This window comes from Phaenicophaeus curvirostris, chromosome 4 (genome assembly GCF_032191515.1).
Source record: "Phaenicophaeus curvirostris isolate KB17595 chromosome 4, BPBGC_Pcur_1.0, whole genome shotgun sequence".
In the NCBI taxonomy this organism is placed as follows: domain Eukaryota; kingdom Metazoa; phylum Chordata; class Aves; order Cuculiformes; family Cuculidae; genus Phaenicophaeus; species Phaenicophaeus curvirostris.
In genome coordinates, this window is record NC_091395.1 from 14,864,839 (window position 1) to 14,888,863 (window position 24,025).

The 24,025-nt window shown below is 38.8% G+C and overlaps 1 protein-coding gene across 1 annotated transcript in view; it reads right to left on the reverse strand.

Moving 5' to 3' along the window:
* Positions 1-24,025, reverse strand: part of SLC10A7 (solute carrier family 10 member 7) — a 152,223-nt gene that overhangs the window by 26,519 nt on the left and 101,679 nt on the right. The window contains exons 7-9 of the mRNA XM_069855341.1: positions 15,302-15,385; positions 4,087-4,252; positions 898-949 (exon numbers count right to left, since the gene is read on the reverse strand). Coding sequence (XP_069711442.1) covers positions 898-949; positions 4,087-4,252; positions 15,302-15,385 — 302 coding nt within the window. The remainder of the gene's footprint in view (positions 1-897; positions 950-4,086; positions 4,253-15,301; positions 15,386-24,025) is intronic.

Sequence of the window (24,025 nt, forward strand, 5' to 3'; positions counted from 1 at the left end):
CACCCCTTGGTCCAAAGTAGGAATAATTTTATGAGATTCTAAATATTTACCATACTGTCTGAGTTGGTTACTACTTACAGCATTTTAGATTTCACATTCGCAACGTACACTTCCCCCAGGTTAGGTCTGGCAGTTCAGAAGTTATTTAAAAATGCATTCTAAGGTCATTCTAAGGTTGTAGCACTAAAAAAGCGTAAGTAGCTCCAAGACATTGCACCTTTCTTTGTGATTCTCATTTAGAGACATTATATAGTTTATACAAAGCATATGTCTGCTGTATTGTGGCAGCTGCCATTCAGCAGAATGCTGCTAAGGTAAGTCTAAGCCATTAGCTAACACCATTCTCACAGTACTCACAGTACTATTTTTTGAGAAGTGAATTTCCAACTGTTGTTCTTGATGGATATTTAAAAAGGAAAAAAAAAAATAATCTCTACCAGTTCAGGATAACTGTCTTTTAAGAATCACCACATAAATGTAACAAATTTGACATATACAGAGAAGAGTGAATTGCCAGCCCAGCAAATGTATCTTGAGATGTAAAAAGTCAAACTGAGTTCTTTCTCTCATATGTCATGAGCATGTCTGCAGGGCAAATTATACCTTCAGTGACATCTGTGCAAATCCATTTTTTTCAGTGGATGAGGTATAGCAGTGATTGATTGAGATTTAACAACTCTGTAATTAACACACAAGAAAGAACAGAATTCAGGTCCTGCTCTCTTAGCCTATGAAACTTGAACAGAGAAAATGCAGCAAGGCCAATATGAAATACCAAATGAGGTCACCCCTACTCAGAAACCTGCCCTAACACATTTGCACAAACTGCATCGTCCGGACCAAAGATATTTCACAAAACAAATATTTAATGGTTCTGATTCAGCACATTCAAATTACCTCGTAGAGAAGAGGAAAGTCAAAAACATGAAGCTCATCTGAACAGAAAATACTGAAAGAGAAACAAGTTAAAATTAGACTTGGATGACAGAAGTAAAGATCACTTAAATTTCCGCAACTGCTGCGTACATGCCTTTTGCCCCATACAACAGGTCCGAAGCTAGACTGGACCAAGTCTATCCAAAGAAATCCAATGACAGGCAGCCTTTAAAGACTGTCTGGAAGAACAATAATACATATTGTTACACTCCAAAAAGGTAGAGTTAATACAGTGGCTACACAAGTTCTTCCTGAGGTAACTCTTCAGAATCAACGCCTTCCCAACATGATGAATGGCAGCAAAGTTCACTGCTGCATGCTGCACATCTGTTTGCACTAGTTTTGTTTATTGGGTTGATAGCATAAAATCTCTCAGACATACTCTGGTCGCCAAGTATTTAAATTTAGCCCCTTTCTATTTAACAGGAGAAAGTATAATGTGTAAGCATGATGACAATAAATATTGTCACACACTGGGTATATTACTCTCCCGATGAATGATCGTTATTATGAGAAGACCTTCATAAATGTTTTCATTCCCTCTAAGACGAAGTCTAATTCCTGTACACTGCCCAGTTCATCAGACAAAGCAGCTTTTGTACAAGCTCAGTCAGCTTTGTAAGTATGGATGGTTTTGGACAATCTTGAGGGGAGCTCTCCTCTCTGCCAGCTCTGCCGATGCCTGCAGGGGTGGTGGGATGCACAGAGCCCACCTGCAGTCTGCAGAGATACGGGGAGGAACAGGGAGCTTCCCTGTTGTACCACAAGTAGCTGCTGGGACTGCAGAGACTAAGTATCATGCTAGAGTGCAGGAAATCCCTACAGAGCTGGAGGAGAAACCCTGTGACCTGTACAGCCCTTTTCTGGATGTTTGTGGGTTGTGGGGGAAGGGCGTTTAGAATCTGGGGTGGGTCCTCTCCCTTCTCTTTGCAAACTTGTGAATGCAATAAGGCTAATGCGTCCCACAGGGCAGTGCAAGCCAAGACAATACATTTGATTTTGACCCCAGTTTACAACTGGGCAACACAGCAGGAATATTAGCTATTACCAGTGACATTTTCTGTTCTCTTACATACATTTCCTAGGATGTATAAATGTCACCTCAGCAGGCACTTAGTTTCTCCTTCATGAACTACGGAAGCGATCCGTTGTTCCTCAATTACAATTTTTCTGCAACCGAGTACATTAATTTAATATGCACAGGAAAAAAAAGAAATCTCTTAATACCTATAATTCTGTAAAGCAATAAGCATGTGCTGCTACCAATTATCCTCTGTGTGTATTTTGCTGTGGCCAGAATATTAACATAAAAATTACATAAAACCATTAATCATCAGAATAATAAATGCAGTTTAATTTTAAACCCCTCATGCTAATTTCACACCCTGGTATAAGACAACACACATATCCAGCCAACACATCCCATGATGGTACAGAAACATTTTCTAGAATAAAATGTGGAGAGAAGGCATGGATGCTCCATCCCCGGGAGGTGTTCGAGACCAGTTTGAATGAGGCTGTGAGAAACTGATCTACGGCAAGTTGTCCCTGCCTGTGGAGGTGGGGGTTGAAACTGGATGATCTCTAAGGTCCCTCCCAACCCAAACCATTCTATGATTCATATCCATCCCCACAACTTCCTTGGGTTTTGGTTTTATAAATATTTTAGTAAAAAACAAATGCCTAATGTGTTCCAAGCAGTTTCAATGCTCACGTTAATATTCTTACTAAGAAACTCCAGTCAGGCACACTGGCAATGAAAATGTATATGTAATGATTTTCAGTGTATTGCACTGCAAGTGGTACATGTAATTACACATGGCACAAATGCAGAACTGTCTTGCAGAGAAACGAAAGAAAGGACAAGAAAGGCAGTGGAAGCAACCACTCAAGACCAACTTTTCACAGAAGAACATGCCTTTTTAACTAAAAAATTAACTTGTTTTTCAAAATAGTGGTCAGCACAGTAACACAAAGTTACTTCATTTTGAGTTTCTCTGCATGTTAAGTCACAGTTGAAAATTTCCATATCCCTCTTTTTTTTGCTGACAACTCTGCACTGATTTAAGTGCATGTGGGATGCAATCCTTCTCAGATGCCTAAGCAAACAAGTGTTCCCTTCATTTTGAAAAAAAAAAGGCTCCTTAGCACGGCTTCCTTTTATCTTTGCTTTCAGAATAAAGTTTTTCTACAGTACCATCTATAATTCCATGTACTATTTTACACATGTAATCCAAAAGCCTGCCATAATTAGGGCAGAAGAAAAACTGACCCACAAAGGGCAGGGGCAAATTTCCTACTGACTTTGGTTGAGGTTGGATTTATAAAGGATAACTTATTTTTATTAGGCAGAAACATGCACATACACACACTTCTTTCTGCTTTCTTGAAATCTAACAGTTTTAAGAGCGTATGAGATGTGATTTATACTGTAGTATACTGCTGTTACCTCTCCTCTAAGCAAACTGAACTACCCATCTCTGGACAGTCTGAAGCAAGATGCGAATGCACTACGGGGAGAGAAGACAGTGCCTGTATACCTCTGCCATTCCCTGGGAGGTAGTGATCTGCAAGTGTACTTTTAACTGATGGCAAGGATACCAGCAGCCTATTCTCATGTGTATGTTATTTAAGGCTGAATGACTAGAGTGCTTCTAAAACAAACTCTGCAAGAAATGTGTTCATCCACAGAAATATATCAACACATTCGAACTCCTGACTAGTTTCTAGTTTTATAACACAGTAAGGAAGAACTATTTAAAAGTTATAACAGTGCTTTTGAGTAGCAGTTCTAACCTGTATCTCTCCTTTATGTTTGGAATGCAGCATCTATGCATTTATGGTTGTTTAACAACAAAGAAGCCAAACCAGAATGGTCATAAACACTTGGAAAGTAATATTGTGCCCCTTTGGAAAGGGAGGACCTCTGAGGAATCTCAGGCACACCTAAATAGCAGGGTTCATCCTACTCTAAATGCTTACTCAATCTCCTAAAAGCATACAGCCCCTAACAAGTCTGGTAATCTGGTTTACTGGATACATTAAAAGCTCTAGCCCCATGACAGTACCCCACGTTCCATCCTTTCCAGTACATAACACTCATTACACACCTGGAGCACAGATAAAAGAGATGCTTTAAGCTGAACTTACTTATGAACACTATTATAATCAAGCTAAATTTATCAAGGTCGATATTTGGATTGGCAAAAGTATCACAGAATGTTGTGTAGATGATCATCAGGAGCACACAGCTGCTGATAGCGCCAAATGGAGGCTTCTTCCTTTCCAGCCAGTCCTTGATGTATCTTCGGACAATCTGAAACACAGAAACCAACAGGTTGCCTCTTTTCAAAGATGCAGGGAGCCAAGTTGGGCATCACAAAGTGAATCTGACAGCGGAAAGACACAAAGAGAAGAGAGTAATTTGGATGACGGCCACAGTGGATTTCAAAGCTTCCCTGCCACACAACTCTTCTTCTGGGGAATTTAACATTTGTAGTGCAACTTCCACTGGGCGTCCATAATGAGAGTATATTTTCAAGTACATTCAAATCCATCCTTAATCATGCCAAATGTTCTTTGCTAGCTGTCACTGAGACATGCCCATTAAGCCTCCCCAAAGTTTATCTCCTCTGCTGATACTAATGGATGTATGTAATTATCACAGTCCCCTTTGCATCAACAGACAATTCCAAGTGCAACTTTGGGAATCTTAAAAATCTGACATCTCCAGGAATTTCATGATGGTAGATAATCGAAAGTGATCCATGGAACATTTTAATATTTAAATAGCTAGCGATGCACCAGAAGTTTTTAATTAAATTATAACTCAAGCTTGAAAAGCAAAAGTGCATGTGTTGTGGGAGTTTAAATAATTCAAACTCTGAATATCTAGAGTTTTTGTAAATCCAAAGACAAATGCCATTTGCACGCTTTTAGAATACCAGAATTAACACACAAAAATAAAGAAACCCATGGTACTTAGTGGAACTTTTGCACTTTCAGGAAACAGAATCTGAAGGTTTTTTTTTCACGGATTTTTTAGAAACAACTGTAAATTTGAAAGTAACTTCAATTTTCAAATTATGCCAAATACTGCAAGACTAAGCCTCGGCAGATACAATGCATCTATTTCAGCCCTGCCTGGGGAGTCGCTTTTAGCTTTTCTCTTTACTTTATATGGTTTGAAAAAACTTTTTAAAGCTTTTATCATACAGCTGTGACTTGTGTAAATTTTTCAGCAATCACATCATCTTGCCTAATTTCTCCTGAGACTTCCTGATGTTCTCTGTTACCGTGCTCTTTTAGAAATAATAGCACGAGATCCTGAAACACTTCTACCACAGGGCTCTAAAGGTGTCTTGTTACCTTCCCATAGCGGTAGCATTAATAAACATCATCACTATCAGTTTAATAATACAGAACGTTTTAGAGGTAGTCAAGATTAATATCAAAGCATCATCTCCAATGCTACCATAGGACCTTTTCACACTCGTAACTGCCAAAACTGCAGGACTGACCTCACAGCTGTCAGTTTTCCTCACTGCCTTCCCAGCTTGTTTACAAGTCTCTCAATGGGGAAGTCCTGGAAGCAGCTATCCCAGTGACCACAGCAGACAGACTTCATCGACCACATGGCAGGGCACATACTAAAAATTTGGCATATAGGGTTCACGCAAAGCTATGAAGACCGAGGACCTGCACTTACCTCCCAGCACTTCTACGCTTCCCGCTGATGAAGAACAACAGATTTACAAGAAACCATTTGAGAGAATGCTCAACACCCCAGTGAAAACACTCAACTTCAAAATCTCACACTTGCCAGATGTTAAAGAGAGAACATGACTCGGAATATACGGCCTAATTCCTCAAAGAGCATTCAAGGGAGCTCCTTCAGCCACCTCCTTCTATGCAATTGGGTAGGAATAAACAATGACATTGATAAGAAAGAGGCAAGAAAGGAAAAAATAGGAAAAACAGGAAATTTCATTACTGAAAGGGTTGTCAAGCATCAGACCAGGCTGCCTACGGAACTGCTGGAGTCACCATCCCTGGAGGTATTTAAAAGATGTGTTTGTATGGCGTTTAGGGACATGGTTTAGTGGTGAACTTGGCAGTGTTAGGTTAAGGGTTAGACTCTATGATCTTAAAGGTCGTTTCCAACCTAAATGATTCCATGATTCCGAGAAAGCTGTCTGAAGACGTTTAGTGCACAGTGTGAAAGGCATCAAATGGGAAGACCACATTAGCCTAATCTGAGCAGATTTGAGACTCTGAAATTATCAGAAGCAAAAAGCAAGGTTTTTCACCGCAAAAGTCAGTGTTTTCTTATGAAGTTCAAAAAACCTCACCCCTATTATCCAATAAACTAAGGTCACACTGGGGAAAAGGTACTTAAGACCAGCTATTTGTTTACGGTCCTTCCAGAATGTTTATACTGAAAGTAAGGAGATATTGAAAAAGTAAAGTGATGATTAATTATGCCACGCTACAACTTATACTAGACATATTTATTAGGAAAACTATAATCTTTTTTCCGTACAAGGTATAATCATAACATGCATGACAATAACTTTATACACATATTTAACATGGACTGACATACAGGAGAAAAGAATGTCTTAAATATGAAACTGCAAGCAGTATTTCCTCAAAATCTTCAGGCATCTGGTATCTGCTTTAAATATCCACCTCTAGTCTGGAGTTATTGTGAATCAACAACCATAAATACCACTACGGCCTCTTACTGCACACTGTAGTTTTTTAAAAAATTACATAGTCAGACCCTGAAGATATAAACTACGGCTTCAGGAAATCATCTAATCAACCCAGTGTCACACTAAATGCACATCGTAAACACACAGACAAAACATCCTCTCTAACACCAACTTCCATACATTTTCATCTTCTCACAAGGTTCAAGAAGATCTATAACTTCAGAGGCTGATTCTGCCTATGATCATTGATTCAAGGCCATCTAATTTCTTGTATAACTTAAGAGGAGAGAAATATACCCCCACAGGTATCTGTAAAAACTCAATTAGATTTTTCACAGGGAAGCTCATGTCAGCTAATTCATTTTGACTGAAAAACAATCCAATTGTTACTTTCTCATGCCCCGCAGAGTTGTTTCAGGACAAGGATGTTTTGAAAGCCTTTTAATTCTTAACCCAGTTCTATAACTTTTCAGGGTTACTATAGAACTTACAAATAATCTGTGAAAACTTGTAGTGAAACAATGATATATCCCACAAATACAATAAAGACAACACACAATAAAGTACAGAGCCAGCTGGCCAGCACGCTTTGTTGTTCTGCGGTGCCACCCCACTCTGGCAGGAAGTCTAACAGAGGTTGAAAAGTCATGAGCAACACAGATTGTAATTACTAAATAAAAAAAAAATTCTCATAGGTAATTTGGAGCCTAGGCAGAGATATTAAGCTTCTGCAAACACAGCAAAAGCTAACACAATCATTTTTTGCATGTTACGGCTTGCATGAGGGACACCAGACTCGGACACCATACCCGTGTGCCACCTACCTCCCAGTTGCAATGACAAAGTCCAGTATTATGAAGTACATACCAGTGCAGAGGGGACAAGGGAGGGACAAGCACTGGAGAAAAAAGTGGTTGAGAAAACTTCTGAACCGATAGTCCTGTGAAAAGATGAATTTACAGCCTGGAGTAGGAATGTGAACAACTCTACATCCGGAATAGATGCATCAGACTGGCACACTGATGGAAAAGAGCAAAAAGGGGAGGTACTCTTCCAATGCAATAATTCCACGGCTCTTTGTGAAAGGGGATTTCTCACATAAAAAAAATACAGTTAAAACCAACATCTTGTGGGAGGGGTGCAGGGAGATGTTGATAGAATAATCATTATGAGAAATATAAAAGCATTTAAAAACATACTTTACGGGTGGAAATGCTGCAGTACACTCTCATTTTGCAGAGAATGCATGCATAATTTTTTAAGGTACAAATCTCAAGGGACAAAGGCCTTGCAGCCTGTATCCCTGCTGAGACTCTTACAGAATTACTTCTGCAAGGAGAGCTTTGTGGTCTCTGGTCCTATGGCAGTGATCACGTGAAGCACAATGAACTGCAAAGTTTTTTTGTGCAGATTTAAATGTCAGCCTCAAAGAACAGGGGATTCCTGATGGCTGACCTGGAGGTTGAAAGTGAAAGAACACTGCATGGTGAATCCTTCCATGAAACTATGGTTTAGTGGAGAAAAGAGATGAAGAGAAGCAAAACTTAGCAGAATTTGATATTTTCTAAATAACCTGCATGATGAGAGATGCTGATAAACTCAAGAAAAGTTAGACTATAAAAGAACATAAATCTGTCCATCAGGTAACCACCTCCTGATGACTACGTCCTGGCAATGGCCAAAGGTTTTTGAAAAGGCATCAGCTCAAATTCGCTTCAAAACACACCTCCAGGCTTAAACTTTCCTCATGTCCAGGGTTTAATTTTTGACAAAAAAAAGAATGTAATTGTACATCAATTAACAGTAGTGCCCCCATTTCAATTCAGGTCTCCTAGCAGAATGGTTACATTCACAGTATTTTTCCTCCAGACTGCTCTGTATCCTGCCATAACCTCCTTGTCTCAGTACCAGTCTCCTTAAGTAACTGGGACGACTGCTCATGTGCTTAATTCACTTAACATCCCCCGTACAAAGAAACACAATCTGCTGTTGCAGGAAAGCAGGTAAATAATGCTCATCTGTTATAAGATTATACATGGAAACAGCAGAAGATAGATTATGGAAAAACAATTCGCTTACCCGATTGTACCTTCATAACAGTCACACTGTATACCAGAGAAATTTGTCAGTAAAATACAGCTAGACTGTTTCCACCTGCCTGCTCAAGTGCTGGATATACAGATCAAAAATGCAATAAACAATGTAATTCATTAATGTTCATTATTAATTGAACTAAATAGGGCAAGGATCTCCCCCATCCTGTGTATATGGAATGGAATGGAATAATATCTGACATTTGTAATACAGTACATCTTTTAAAAGTCATCTAAATCTTCAACTTGGTTTTTTTTAAATCATGAAATGAAAAAGCCAGGGCAAATGGTTGTCAAGTCACTTTTCCTTTTTCCATTACACAGACAGGAGTATATCTTGGTTTTTACATCATTACTCAAAGTAGATTCTTCTTTATTCTATCAACTCTTATGGACTGATTTAATCTTAAGAAGAACTGTAATATTTACTGCACTTCTGCTCCTCTTATTTATTGTGCATTGGTATGTACTTCTAAATATCTAGGAAAAACACCTGAGGCTTTACTATTACAACATAAAAACACAAGTAATTTTTTTCTGTGTGTTGAAACACATAAGGAAATGAGCTGAAACTATGCTGGATTATCACCGTATCTAAAAGCACAGTTACCTTATTTACTTTGTCTTTTAAAGCAAGACTCCTAACTCATTTGTAACTAGCATTATTAGAACTTATAGCAATGGACCTTTGCAATGAACTCTGCAATGGAACATTCTCTTTTGAAAAGCTTTGAGTCAGGCTAGATACTTGCAGCAGTTCAATAATTTCTCAGTATCTGTTCTTATACTGATGACCAAGTAAAAAAGACCACATGGAATATTGGGAACTACTTCAGTGAGGCCTGGAAGACACAAAAGCAGGAAAAATAAAAAAAAATATTTAACTGAGACGATTGTGACTGTGTAAACCAGCAGAAAGAATCAGATACTGGAATGGAAGGGAGGCTACACAGATTATAGGAAAGACATAAATTAGGTGGAACATCCTTCACACATTTCTATAGCATAGCCACCTTCCATAGTCTTCCAAGGTCTGCACTGCAGTTCAGATGCACAGACCCTTTTCCAAAGCAGAACTCATATCACTCAGCCAGACCCTGTCCTGATAATTTTACAAGGACTGTACCTGTGTGAAGGCACGAAACCCTACCTGTCCTATACACTGCTGTAAAATCCCAAACTTCATAGTGCTTCACCCATCTTCCTATACTTTCTAAGACATCAACAAATATCAACCCTATCTTTATTTTATGGAGTGTGCAATCTAATATTTCTTTTCTTAAGATGGGATGGGAAAAAAAACATTTCTGCAACTGGGAAAAAAATGTTTTTTACAAGCATCTTGTTTTCTTTCCCCAGCTTACCCAACTCCCCTAAAAGCTATCTTACTCCATTATGTCAGTCAGTGTACTCCCAGGAGATAGCTCCTGACACATATATGCCTTCAAAGCAAGTTTTATAAAACCCACACAAGGCTATTTTCAAAATTAACTTTCACATTTTGGGGTAATTTACAACTGCTCCTTTAAATCCTTACAAACAGGTGCAACACAGCAAAAACGTAAAGGAAGCCTGCAGCAGCAGTACATGTTTTCTTCATATTTTTTATTTCTGTGGAGAGTAGGTTCTGTTCCCTCTCTGAGACACACGTCAGAAGGGAGCAAACTGTGGTCTGGAGGCTGTTTATCTGCCATCTCAGTTTTCTGCAACAAGCTTCTAGAAGCGCTCATCTCCCACGGTACCACTCTCCTCCCTGCCGCTTCTCTGGACTTTGAAGAGAAAGTAGGGCTACTTCCATGTGGATTTAAGTTGCAAGAACAAAAGGATTCGACACTGTTCCCATTTTATAACAGTTTCTTTAACTACTGTGTCCCTGACCCACCCACTATAAACAAACATAAAGCACAGGTGAATAGTACCTTCCATTCTCTGTCAACTTCCACCCCTCTCTTTCAATTCCTTATTCTTTAAAAATAAATACCTTGCCACGCTTTATCGTTTCAATTTCACTGACAACTTGTATTGCAACATAGCACCCTTTTAGAGTCGTGTTTATAAGCACACCTCCCAAATGTTGATAGGGTTCCTCTGGAACATTTTGGGCAACGAAGCAGAAGGCACTTAAAATCCTTTACTTGTAGGACATCAAGGTTTATTTTGTGTCTGTGAACTAGATTCAGTAAGGATTTCTGTGCAACTGGCTTCATTTTATAGATTTCGGAAGAAGAACTACTTAGAATCATAACATTAATTTTAGTTTTAGTTAAGGTCTGTCTAATGTGAAGTGCCCACTTTATGCTGGCAGACAAATTACCAATGGGGCAACTAGAGAATGCATGAATGATAATGTACAGACAAGCTTTTTATTATTTATTCATAGAAAACAGCGGGTTTTGGTGTGCTGCTTTGAAAAATGTTCAAACTAGTAGAATATAATGAAAGCACAGTGAAAATTCTATTTCATTAACATTTAATCATAAATCGCTCTTTAATATAAAACATAAAATAAAAGTCTGTCATAAGCACTTAGGTGTAGAGAATGGAGAAAGTCTGCAAAAAGGGGAAAAGAAATATTGCAGTGGCTTTCACTGTTCCTGTTATCTGACACTTCAGAAATAAAAAATAAGCAAAGAAACAACAATCTTCAGCCAAATCTCACAACTGGTCACGAAGAAACTGCTTAGGCATTTCTTGAAACCCTACATTTCGCTGGCTAAAAGTACTACCAACATCTGTAGACAAGGAAACAATTCTTTCAGCAAAATCACAACAGCTCAAATGCAGCAACCTTCATGAGAACTCTGCTACCCAGTAAAAAAATAATCATAACCTCAAGCTGCCAGAGCAAATTCAAAACTCTTCTCCATGAAATATCTATTACCATGTTTATCGTACAACAAGTATTCTCAAATTCCCCTTAGAAGTATACAAGTACACATGTATACTCCTTAGAGGTATACAAGACTGGTGCACAAACAACAAGCTCTAACACACTAGAGATCTTCAAGGCTTATAGAACATTAGAACTGTATAAATCATTATAGACGATGCCTCTTTTCAAGACCTCTTGTCAGAGAGGTCTTATTCGTTACTCTACAAATACAAATGCGACGTTATACTATCAGTACTGACTTGAGTAGCGTCAGACTGTCAATTAGCAAAACACATCTATAGAAACAGAGGAAGCAGGCCACAACATTTTTTAGGTTCACAAAACCTGCACATCTCTGAAAGAACAGTGATTCTCCTTATTGAAGGCATCTATCAGTAACTGCTGTCTCTGAGACTCAGTGCCGTTTTGGTAACAGTTTCCTTTAACACTTGCTTCTTTACCTAACAAACAGCAGCCACCACCTGAGCAGAACCTGTACCTGCAGCCCTTTACACATTTCATTGTCAGCAGCTAGGAAAGCATCTTTGACTCCTGTCAACACCAGCCTTGCCACACTGAAAAACTGTTCTAGAAATAGTAAAAAATAAGCATCAATTACACTACTGTGACTTCTTTTGCCCAGCCATCATTAAAAATTCTGACAAGTCAGCCAAGCAACCAAAACTCTTGACACATTTTACCATAAAGCAAACAAAACAAAAAAAACCCAAACACCATCCCCCCCCCAAACAAATCTAAAAGCACCTGCTTTGCTTATATCCCAGGGGCTGCTCAAATAGCCAGCTCTGCAGCCTGCTCAGGAAATGAGCGTTTAGGCAGCACAGGTTTTCCCAGAGGCGAGATTTTTTTAAAGGAAAATAAAGCCCTTGGAGAATGCTTCCTTTAAGCAGCCTTCTCTGCTTTACACTGATGTGGATCGAGTGTAAAGCCTTTGTTGATCACAGCTGAGTTAGAAGGCTGAATAGAAGCAATCCTCCAAGCAAGCAGGTTCCAAGCTTGTTTTTTTTTCCCCTCAATCAAGCCCTTTGCTACCAGGTAACCTTTCCAGGCATTTTCCCCTGACTTTTCTGCTAAACAGTATGACTGTTGCATGGTAAGGAACTGACACTGTGGATGCAAAATTATAAATGTGAAGTAACTGCTGAAACTGCCATTCATTAATTGTGGGCCATTATCTCTTAATCTGGAAACCCAGTGAGTGAGCAACTTGTGAGTGACTAAGCAATATTACGTTTTTGTGTCACGTTGTGAAACAGTTCTGTAATGAGTGAGTAGTGGTCTACAAGATAAATGCAAAACTTCCCATTTGCTCCAGATGAAGGGTAAGCAGACCTATCACGGTATCTCTTGGTGTCGGTCCTTTTCTTGCAGATTGTTTTTGCTTGATTACTGCACATTACTTTTCAATATTCACCTTCAAAAACAGCTTCAGTTCCTATCTGTATCTGGGCACGTTGGTTTACCTTTGTGCAGGTCCACCTAATCAAGACAATTAATGTAAACTACCCTTGCAATTTTCCATCTGTAGCTATCCTCAGCATTTCCTCTTCTCCATATCCTTTGACCACATATAATGAGTGCAACGAGTTTAAAAACAATGAATTGATGGTTGGAGGAATGTGAGCTATTTCTGTTGATCATTCATTTCCAGAAACTGCTTCAAACACTTTTAAAGAAGAATAATCCTAGTTCTTGTTGAAGTGTATTTATAAAATCCAAACTCTTAAATAAATTTGTGATTGAGTTACACTCCATTTTTTTCTTTCAGTCTTTATCAGACCTCCAAAATATTCATAGAATTGTAGAGTGATTTGAGTAGGAAGGAACCTTAAAGATCATCCAGTTCCAACCCCTCTGCCATGGGCAGGGACACCTCCCACCAGATCAGGCTGCCCAAAGCCCCATCCAACCTGGCCTTGAACATCCCCAGGGATGGGGCAGCCACAGCTTCCCTGGGCAACCTGTGCCAGTGCCTCACCACTCTCATGGTGAAGAAATTCCTCCTTACGTCTAGTATAAATCTGCCCCTCTCCAATTTGAAGCCATTCCCGCTAGTCCTATCACTACACGCCTTCGTAAACAGTCCTTCCCCAGCTTTCCTGTAGCCGCCTTCAGATACTGGAAGGATGCTACAAGGTCTCCTCAGAGCCTTCTCTTCCCCAGACTGAATGACCCCAACTCCCTCAGCCTGTCCTCGTATGGGAGGTGCTCCAGCCCTCTGATCATCCTTGTAGCTTTCCTCTGGAGGGCCTCCTGTTCTCAGTTAAGTCTCATCACAATTCTGATTTTGAACTTCTGATTATTCAGAGGACTTATTTCATATTCTTACTGCTCAATTTGTGCTACTTAGCCTTAATATATGGTGAAGTACATAAAAAAAACCCAAGCCAACTCCACCAGTTAGCTCATGTTGCAATTTCTTGTAACAAATTTCCAAAGTAACATGGCATTATATACATAGATGAAAGTTCTTTGGAAATTTTGCCATCACTTTATGTAGCAATCCACCACCATATTCAGACTGATTAAATTGCAGTACGGATTGCTCATACTCCATCACTATAGGTTAATTTACTGCTAGAATTGCTGCCATGCTCTTTGTTTTGCTAGACATTTACAGCTAAGGCTTCCAAATAACAGCTTCCAGATTTTGGACCATTCAGTACCAGAGGATTCAAGTACATTTGCTTGTTTGCTTTTGCTGGAGGCTTAATTTAATTCTGACAAGATAAGAATGTAGGTTCTTCACAGGTACGTTCATCAGCAACCCTTTGTGGCCCTAATCAACAAGAAGGTTCTTAGGCAATTAACTTAAAGCATGTGAGCAATTCAATAGCCTTCAGAGACACTTCTGACAACTTTTGGTTTTAACATAGCAATTTCCCACCATGATGTGGGAGAAAAAAAATCATCAATATTTGTGGAAAAACAGATACTTCAGAGACAAATGCCACAGAAAATCTTATATTGTAATTAATATCCTTACACTCAGTGAAAGACTTCAATCATATGCCATGAAAAATAAGGCTTTGTATTTCAATATGAACAATGAATATAAAATGAAACATTGAACTGCTGCTAATTCCACGAATACCCTCCATCCAGTGTAACAAATGGTAGAGGACTCGCGCAGAAAGAAGTTCACAATTGCGTAATTATAATAAAACATCTACTGTAAAGCATATGCAAAATGGCTCAAGCAGCCTTAATTTTATTATTTCTTAACTTCTGACTGCCTAGCCCTTACGTGGGTTTTAGAGATTGTTTTTATTCCTTCCGTTAGTAGTAGAAAGTACACAGGGAGAACTTCCTTCATCATCCAGGCAAAGGGCATGTGACAAAGGACAATATAGTATTCTTGAAACTCATTTGTATGGAACTGGAATTTCTCACAGTCTGGGCCACCGTTTTCCCCACTTTATGCTCACAAAATCCCCTCTCGATACGCAGTAGCATATGTTTGTGGTAGTGAGGGACAGATGCTCAATCTCAACAAAGATCAATGTGGCTCCAGGGAGCACTGTAGCATCTTTTCTCTGATATTAGACTTCACTATCCTGAGGCTGTTCCTATGTGGCAGCTTACCATGTTGCCAGTCTGTCTTTAAGATAGCTCTCTTTATCTTATTTTTTTAAATAAGAATGTATATTTAAAAGACATACCTGTCCAATAATAAGAGGGACTACAACAGTCATAAAGAGCTGCGAGAATATAGATGTAAAAGGCACAGAGGAGGATGATCCAAGCTACAAAATAAAAACACACCATTAATATTGCACTTTTTCTTAGTATCTGCAAATTTCATACTTGGATATCACACATTAATAAACATTTTATTTTATGCATTAAAAATCGGAAGTATGTATACACGTGTTTAATTGTTAAATCACAATAAAGCATTTGGTATTTCACAATAACAAAACTAAAACAATCTCTGGTTGATTATTTTGTAACCTACGGTAATAGTTACAAAAATATCCATTTAATTGAAACCCTGCTACACATATATGCAAAGTAAATCACATAATTATTTGTAGGATGATAGTCTAAAAAGACAAGGAGCAAATCTTCCTAACTAAGCAGTGAGCTCAACTAACCTTACCATTTATATAAATATCAAGCAACAAAAATCGGTGTAGTTATTCTAATAATTAATTAATTAATTAATAATATACTGAAGATACATTTTATTTCAATGATGTTGAAGAGGAGATCTATTGAAAGTATCTAACTATTCTTTCAATAAGACAACTAAAGAGTGACAGGCTTAATCTTCAAGTAGGTGATGTCTGAATTACAATTGTAAACACTAAAAGTATTTTTTAAAAAATGCAGTTAAGAAAAGGCGAATCAAACACAGTCAGAGGGATTTTTGCAGTCTACTTCAGAATGCTTATGAAAATATTCATTATTTTTTACGTTCTGATTTGACTTATTTCATGCCAGGTCATTGAAAAATTTCATTTAACATAATTTAATGTATCTTAAACAGCAATAGAATATGCATTAAGAAACATGTGGTAAAAAGACTGAAACATCATTGTCAGAGCTTCCACAGACAACCGCTTGCTTCATGATGAGGGTAAATGACATAACTCTCAGGATTTCATAGATCCACATTATTTTATATTTTGCATTTCTCTTCTTTATAAAGATCCTCAAAATGATGACAGAATTCAGAATCTTTTCAGCTCCATCTAAACGATGCTGATTTCCTAAAACATTCTCTAATAAGTCATTCTCATAAATTATGCTCAGACTGCATTATACTTTTGACACTTATCTTCCTTTCAAAGCTACCTGCAGGCATGACAGACAAGGTGATCATACAATCCAGTCACTTCCTATAACTCTGCCTAGCAAAATCAGCATATGGCCATAAAAGTGGGTTTGGCATAAAACCAGATTCTTCAGAAATTCAAAGAACAGAAAAATCAGAAATTTCCCATACTTAAGTATTTGACGTATCCAGATGTGTACAACTGCAACCTTTACCTACAGAAAATAATCTGATAAGAAAACGCCAAATATACCACTTTTGCAGTGATTTATGTGTATAAGCACTGCTTTTTGTGAATGCCATTTGTATATGCACTGCTTGGGAAAATGGTATATGCACCAGCAGGGCTGTCTGCATGCAAGCTGAGCTTTTGGTGCATGCAGATGGCATCAGAACTGGAAAACAGCACGAAAAGGAATTAACCTCTGAAACTAGGAAATCGCGGGACTTTTAAGTGTTACTTAGTAAGCTTAAGGTTTAAGTGGGACCAGACCAAATCTACTCTTTTTTTAAACATACTCCATCACTTGCTTTCATATGTTCCCTTCTAAATACACTCTAGGTAGAGCACCTTGGGCAGCCGTTTTCTATGCATTACCTCAATTAGCAACATCAAGCAAGACTCAGTTTGGCTACTTAATAAACTACAGCACCTCGACCCCATCACCTCCAATTTTCACAACGTGGGCTCAGAAGATGGAGGGGATCTGAAGATGATGTCATCGTTAAGACTTCTTGGCTGCAAGTGAGAACAACGAGACTAAGGAGCCTAAATCTCCCATGGAGGCAGGAAGGAGAAGTAAGGGCTTGCAGGGGAATTCTCAGATCACCAAATGAGTACCTGAAGTCAGACAGCGCAACTACTCCGTTCCCAAAGGGACGTGGGGCTCTCTGCCTAATTCCTTGCAGAAAGTGGAGCAGAAAACTCCATCACACCACTCATGATCTCCTTGTTGTTTTAATTCTCGTAAGGAGCTTCTGAAATTTTAAATGGTTCATAGTTTTTCAAACTGTATTTGGACTTTTTTTTTTTTGCTACGTGCTGAGGAGCTAAAAGCATTACTTACTGTGTATTCAGGGAAGCTTTTTCAAGTGAAAGTGAAGATTTTTAAACTTTAAAATCTGTGTGGATCACAGAGGACTGAGTCTAACCAAGCAGTCCACATGCCAGCACCCTCTGTGTAGCTTCACAAAACTATGACACTTGGACAGTGGCTCTTATGCATTTTCATAAAAGCATTGATTGGACTTCTCTGACTACTTTAAAGTTTTATGCTCAGTGGATGCATCATCGGTTTCTAATTTAGGAATGAAAAACTGTTCAACAATATAAGATGCTGCTGAAAACGGCAGCTACTCAAATAATAGCCTTACAACTTTTTAAAATATTTCTTCAAATGTAGTATTTTCCTGCCATCGTGGACTTCTAAGCACTTTGTATGTACAAGGATATGTTTTGGTTTGGGTGCAGGGGTTTGGGTTTGTTTGTTGGCTTGCTTTGGTTTTTTTTACATAAATAGGAACTGAATTACAGGCACTGTGCTGGGGTGCTAAACTAATTTCCATAGGAAAAGTAAGTAGTTTTATTCAAAGAAAAAATATTCTCTACCAGGATATCAATGTATGGTTCTTTACCCTGCCAACTCCACGCCACCCATTCAGGTTCATCTCACTGTCACCTGGACCACTAAAATCTAGACATTTCAGGTAACTGTCTCACCCTGACTACATTTTAAATTAAACAGAAATCCACATAACAGTCCAAAATGCAAACATGAATAGATAAATGATCCATTAACCTTCCTTTCACTCAGAGGAAGCAAGTTCTTCAACTACATCAGGTTTCTAAATGAAAAACCCCTCTCCTCTTCGTTGAAAAACTCAAGTTTTTCTGCTTCTAGTGGCTCCTGTGCTGCATGATCCTATGACCACACTATTTTTGATCCTGATGCAGTAGTATAGCGGAAAATCACATTCTTACATCATTCTCCAGCAATGTCATTGCTCTCTACACAATAGCACGGGGCTAGCTTTTTCCCTTGAGTCCTTACGCAGTCCTAACTCTCTACTTTACCACACCTGGACACAGAGGTTCGTATCAATGTGTTTGCTAGGCTATGCCCCGCTCCATGCACTGCCACAGTATTAGACTTCCCCACTGCACCTACAGTATTGACATTACTTCTTCAAACAGACTTCTTAACTTTTTTCCCTTCTGTATATTGTGACAATAAATTCAGCGGACTGGTTTTTACCACAGTCTATCTGTAGATAACGTCTATAAACTCTTGTGCTATCTTAACCTTAAATCTATTCCCAGAGAAAGATAAAGAAGATAAGATGAGAGAAGATAAGAAAAGAGAAGGCGGGAACTTCTCAATCACTTCTCAATTTTCTACAGAAGAAATATACTTTTTAACCTAGACTCTCATTATACAGTGGCTAACCATGACGAATCACAAATGCTAAAGGAACCTCAGATAATGGATGCATAATTTCACCAGGACTGCCTCAAGTTTGCAAATTCATGAGGCTCACAAACGTAACAGTCTAATTGACTCCTAGACATTGCCTAGGTTCCAGACTTACTGTGAACTTGGGTATGTTTGTTACATCCATTTTGAGAAAAAGAAGTGAGAACTGAGGATGAGAGGAAACAAAAAGCTTAGCATAATGTTAATCAAACCTTCCTACATATTTACAAATACAAATATTGTGAGTGAATAAATATGATTTTGCTCAGGCTTTAGTTAGATCAAGATAAGTTTTGTGCTCCATTTGCTGACACGAAACAAAATTTAAAAAACCCAAACAACCTAGATGACCTGCATTGCAGCAAAATCAGCATTACGATAATATTTCTGATTTTATTTGTCTGCCCTCCTTGTTATAATAATCTCCATTTCTCAAAATTAACTTTCATCACAAGCAAGCATGCAGAAGTACTCCAAGAACCAGTGTAAAACATAGAATCAAAATCATTAAAGTTGGAAAAGACCTCTGGGATCATCCAGTCCAACCATGAACCCAACACCACCGTGTCTACTAAACCATGTCCCAAAGTGCCACCTCTATGTGGTTTCTGAACATTTCCAGGAGCGGAGACTTCACCACTTCCCTGGACAGCCTGTTCCAATGCTTGACCACTCCTTCAGTAAAGAAATTTTTTCTAATATCTAATCTAAACCTCACCTGCTGCAACTTGAGGCCATTTCCTCCTATCCTGTCACTTGTTACTTGGGAGAAGAGACCAATGCTCACCTCATGACGACCTCCCTTCAGAGATCTGGAGGGAGTGACAAGGTATCCCCTCAGCCTCATTTTCTGCAGGTTAAATATTATTTTCAAGCAGCCTGCTGACTGATAGCTGCAAAAACCAATCCAATTGGAATCACTAATGGAAGACAGAATGCTATATTTAATGGAAGAGTTATCACAAATTTGTATCCCACCATAACGCTTATTTTAGAACATTGTTTAAATAGAACTTTGATTTTGTGCTATTCTGGATAGCAGCATTTCAGTTAAAGTTTTATTAATAAGTCAGCTCTGCTTGAGTAAACTCACTATTAAAAAAGACCCTGAAAGTTCTTGCTTAAGGAAAGACCCTTTTCACTTAAATAATCTGAGTGATTTCAGAAGGATAACTCAGATAAGCGGGAACTGCACCTTCTGCAAGTGTTCACTAGATATGGCTGTAATGAAAGAAAATTCCAGGCAAATCTTTCCAAACAATTCTGTCACCATGCAGTACTTCAAACCTGACCTGCAGCACTCTTGCTAATTTAGTCCTAGATCTTTCTTCTCAAGAGACTGCCTGTTTTAAAAAAAACCTCCTAGCAAATTATTTAGTGGGTTTCTTTATGAGTTTGTGGTAGAAACACGGGCTTATCCTTAATTGATAGGATATATTTAAGTGGTTGTGGTAAAAACAAAAAGCAAAACCCAAACAAACAAAAGAATTGCTCCTTGTGTAAAAACAAGATAATTCTACTTCCCAGCCTAGACTGCCTCCACAAGACAGATGCTCCATTCTCATCTTTCTGGCTGACCAGGCAGGTATCACCACAGGTGTTCCCGCATCTACAACTGCCACTGACTCAGAAGAAACACACCTCCCACCAGTCACACCAAATTATAATCCAGCGCCACACGCGCTGCACATACTGAGTCCACTTTGGAGGCAGCTGTCCTTTGGGGCCTTACTCTTCCAGTGTTCTCCTGTAATTAACATGTTTCCCCAGGTTGTGTTCTTCGAGCTCCTCATACACCACCAGCCAGCTTCAGCCTCGCCATTTCTTGAGCACAGACAAGTAAGCATGGGAGGGATGAAAACAGGGCAGAACTGAGGGGGAGGCTGCTCTCTCTCTCATGTGAGATGTTTAATTTAAGCTTTCCAATTCTATCTTCAGACTACTACGATAGCCATCTTGTTAAATTTTGTCTTCAATACTGCCTTGTCATTGCTTCTGGTTACTCTCACCCAGCCCAGATTCAGGTGCCTTAGAGGCTCGTCTGAACCACCCCATGTGCTAATCCCTTTTTGTCCTGTTATGGATGACAGACCCATTAAAGAAAAGGATCCAGTTCAGTAATGAAAGACTGCAACAGGCAGTAACTGTAAGAATGCTGAGCCTCTGGGAAGTAGGAAGTGCTCTCTAAAACTACCTAAAAGAAAGCTGTAGAGAGGAGGGTGCTGGCCTCTTCTCCCAAGTGACAGGGGACAGGACAAGAGGGAATGGCCTCAAGCTCCGCCAGGGGAGGTTCAGGCTGAACATTAGGAAAAAAATTTTCATGGAAAGGGTCACTGGGCACTGGAACAGGCTGCCCAGGGAGGTGGTTGAGTCACCTTCCCTGGAGGTGTTTAAGGCACGGGTGGACGAGGCGCTGAGGGTCATGGTTTAGTGTTTGATAGGAATGATTGGACTCAATGATCCGGTGGGTCTCTTCCAACCTAGTGATTCTGTGATTCCATGGGAATGGTGCTGATGGGCACCTGTGAGTTCCACAGTGCTAGATTTCAGGTAGGTGGCCAAAAGAGATGAAACGGTCATACCTACATGGCATTTCACAGCAGTCTAAACAGAGCTGGCAGGTCACTAGGATGTCCTTCCTAATCCACTGCTTTAAAGGCATTCACATGCAGAGTGGTAAGAAAGGCAGAGAAGCTGTGTAAAAGACGCCAGAGCCAAGCAACTGACCAAAGTCACTGGTATTGAAATCATCCACCACTAATGGGTATTGAGAGCAGGGGAAGGAGGGGGTGGCATACCACTGAGAATGGAGCTTCTACAGTATGGGAAGAAAGAGGGCTTGGTATTCAAAAGGAAAGAGGTTCCAATTTTATAGCACTGGCAGAATTGAAGATATTAGAAAGCGTTTAAATTTTAAAATAAAATGCCTATCTAAAACTGCAAGTTGTCTCTTACCTCAGAGAATGGGGCTAAAGGTACAACAGAGATCATGTTCAATGATTTGGTAGACCTATATTTTACCAAATATATCTTTCATTGTTATTCTTAAAAATTAAAGGCAGGCATAAGTCTCTCATTCCGCTAAAAAAAATATGTTTAGGTCTTATGGCATAGTTTGCAAATTCTTGCATATTCTGTATGGCTCTGTAGTCACAGGAATTGATTTGGCACAAACATACCATAAAAAACCCTCGCTGTCTACATATACCTTCCATTTTTGCTTTAAAAAACAGAAGTTTCATAACCAATTTATTCTCTTTTTTTCATTTTTTTCCCGGCTGGGGCAAGGAGACTGTATATTTGGGATGTTCCCTTGTTAAAGTCATCACAGATGCCTAATCCTGTCCTGCATTCCTCTGTGACACACTGAATAGCAAGCTAGTCCAAACATACCTGTCGATTTTAAAGCCTTTTATAGAGCTGTTACAATAACCATAAGTATCATCAACCTGAACTACACCATAGCTAACTCTTCCACTTTATCATAGCACAATGATCTTGAGGGATAACGTAAAGAATTTAGATCAAGCATACAACTGAAAGGCACCTAAATGGGACTTGGATGATTAACACCCTTGGAGAGCTGAGACTTATGGACTAGTACCCAAAAATTCTGCTGCAAACAAGGGAGTGACTAACTGGAAAGGAATAGACTAGTAAGCACAGGGTAACTAAGAATCATGAATATTATGTATCCATAAAAAAGGCAACTGTGAGGTACCAGAAGAAATGAAATCAATCAAGGTAGGGGATACTTGTGACATTGCACGAGGCCTGGATAAGACCTGGCGAAGAACACTGTGCTGCTGTCCACAATTCTTATTACCTGGGCTGAAGAAGGAATTAAAACTGGAACAGGTGCACAAAACACCTCAGAATAAGGAATTTGGTGGGGGTTTTCTGTATACATGTTTTAAAGATCAAAAAAAGGCCTGTTTAGCCTAGGTGGCTGAAGACTGGGAAGGAGGATAGGATTGTACACTAGGTCTGAGCCAGGGTGATAAATTTCAGCAAAGAGCTATTCAGGTATGAGATAACATCAGTAACAAAGACAATTGGGTAAAACAGCAGCCACAAATACTTACTAGAAATTAGGTTTCTACTCATCAGAGACACAAGTTTCTAGTATTGAAAAGTTGGAGGGAGAGCAAAAATCCTTACATTTTGGAAACATTACATATTTTAGAATCTTTTAGAATCTTCTTTCTCTATGTGTCAGGGAGAAGGGGGTCCCTTTTTATTCTTTAACTGTTATTTGTATCCAATTTATAGAAGAAAGCCATAAAAGGTGAATTTGGAAAAGGAATAAAATGATTAAACAAATTTTTAATGGCAGTCATTAAAAAGTTCTGGTTCATTGTAGAAGGGTTTGGATCAGATCAGAGATTTTGTCTTCCTAATGATTAAAAAGAAAGGAAACGGTGGGGTACATAACCAGGTAGAAATAAAGAACTTTAAATCTTCCACATGAATGAGTTGATCTGTTAACAGCTAATGCACTATGCTGCTTCTCCTCCCTCCTCCCCACCACTGTAATCAGCCTTTTGTCACATACCAGTGAAATCCATTAGCTGCAACTTCCTTATCAACTTCCAAGGCTTTCCAGCTACTAAAATATTTGCATATTTAATGATTCATTTGACTAGTATCAAGAATCATTTACCAAGTGCTTGAGAGAAAACAAGGCATAGTATGCAGAAATCATGTTTTAAAAAAAATGTAAAAGCAGCTAATTTTAATTAAAAAGGTTTTTTTTTTCTGAAATACGAGAGATTGGAGAAGACTTGGCAAAAAATTTTAGAAGTATGAACAACTTTTAAAACACTGTTTTAATTTAAACATTATGAGTATAGGTAGAAGGCTTTAACTTCAGTATTTTAATCAGCTTCTAGTTTCACTCATGTATTTATTCACCAGTCATTTTATTCCTGTTTTCTCTGCAATAATTCCATCACTTATCTACTCCTGAATTCCTTCAGCAGTGCTACTTTCTAGTACTTATGGCATCGCTGCTACAATGCCACTATAAAAACACCTACTATAAAATTCAGAAATGTGAGAGGGTACTAGGAAAGAAAACATCACTGAATAAATCAAGAAAAGGAGTGAGCTGATAAAGCCTTGGGAAGATT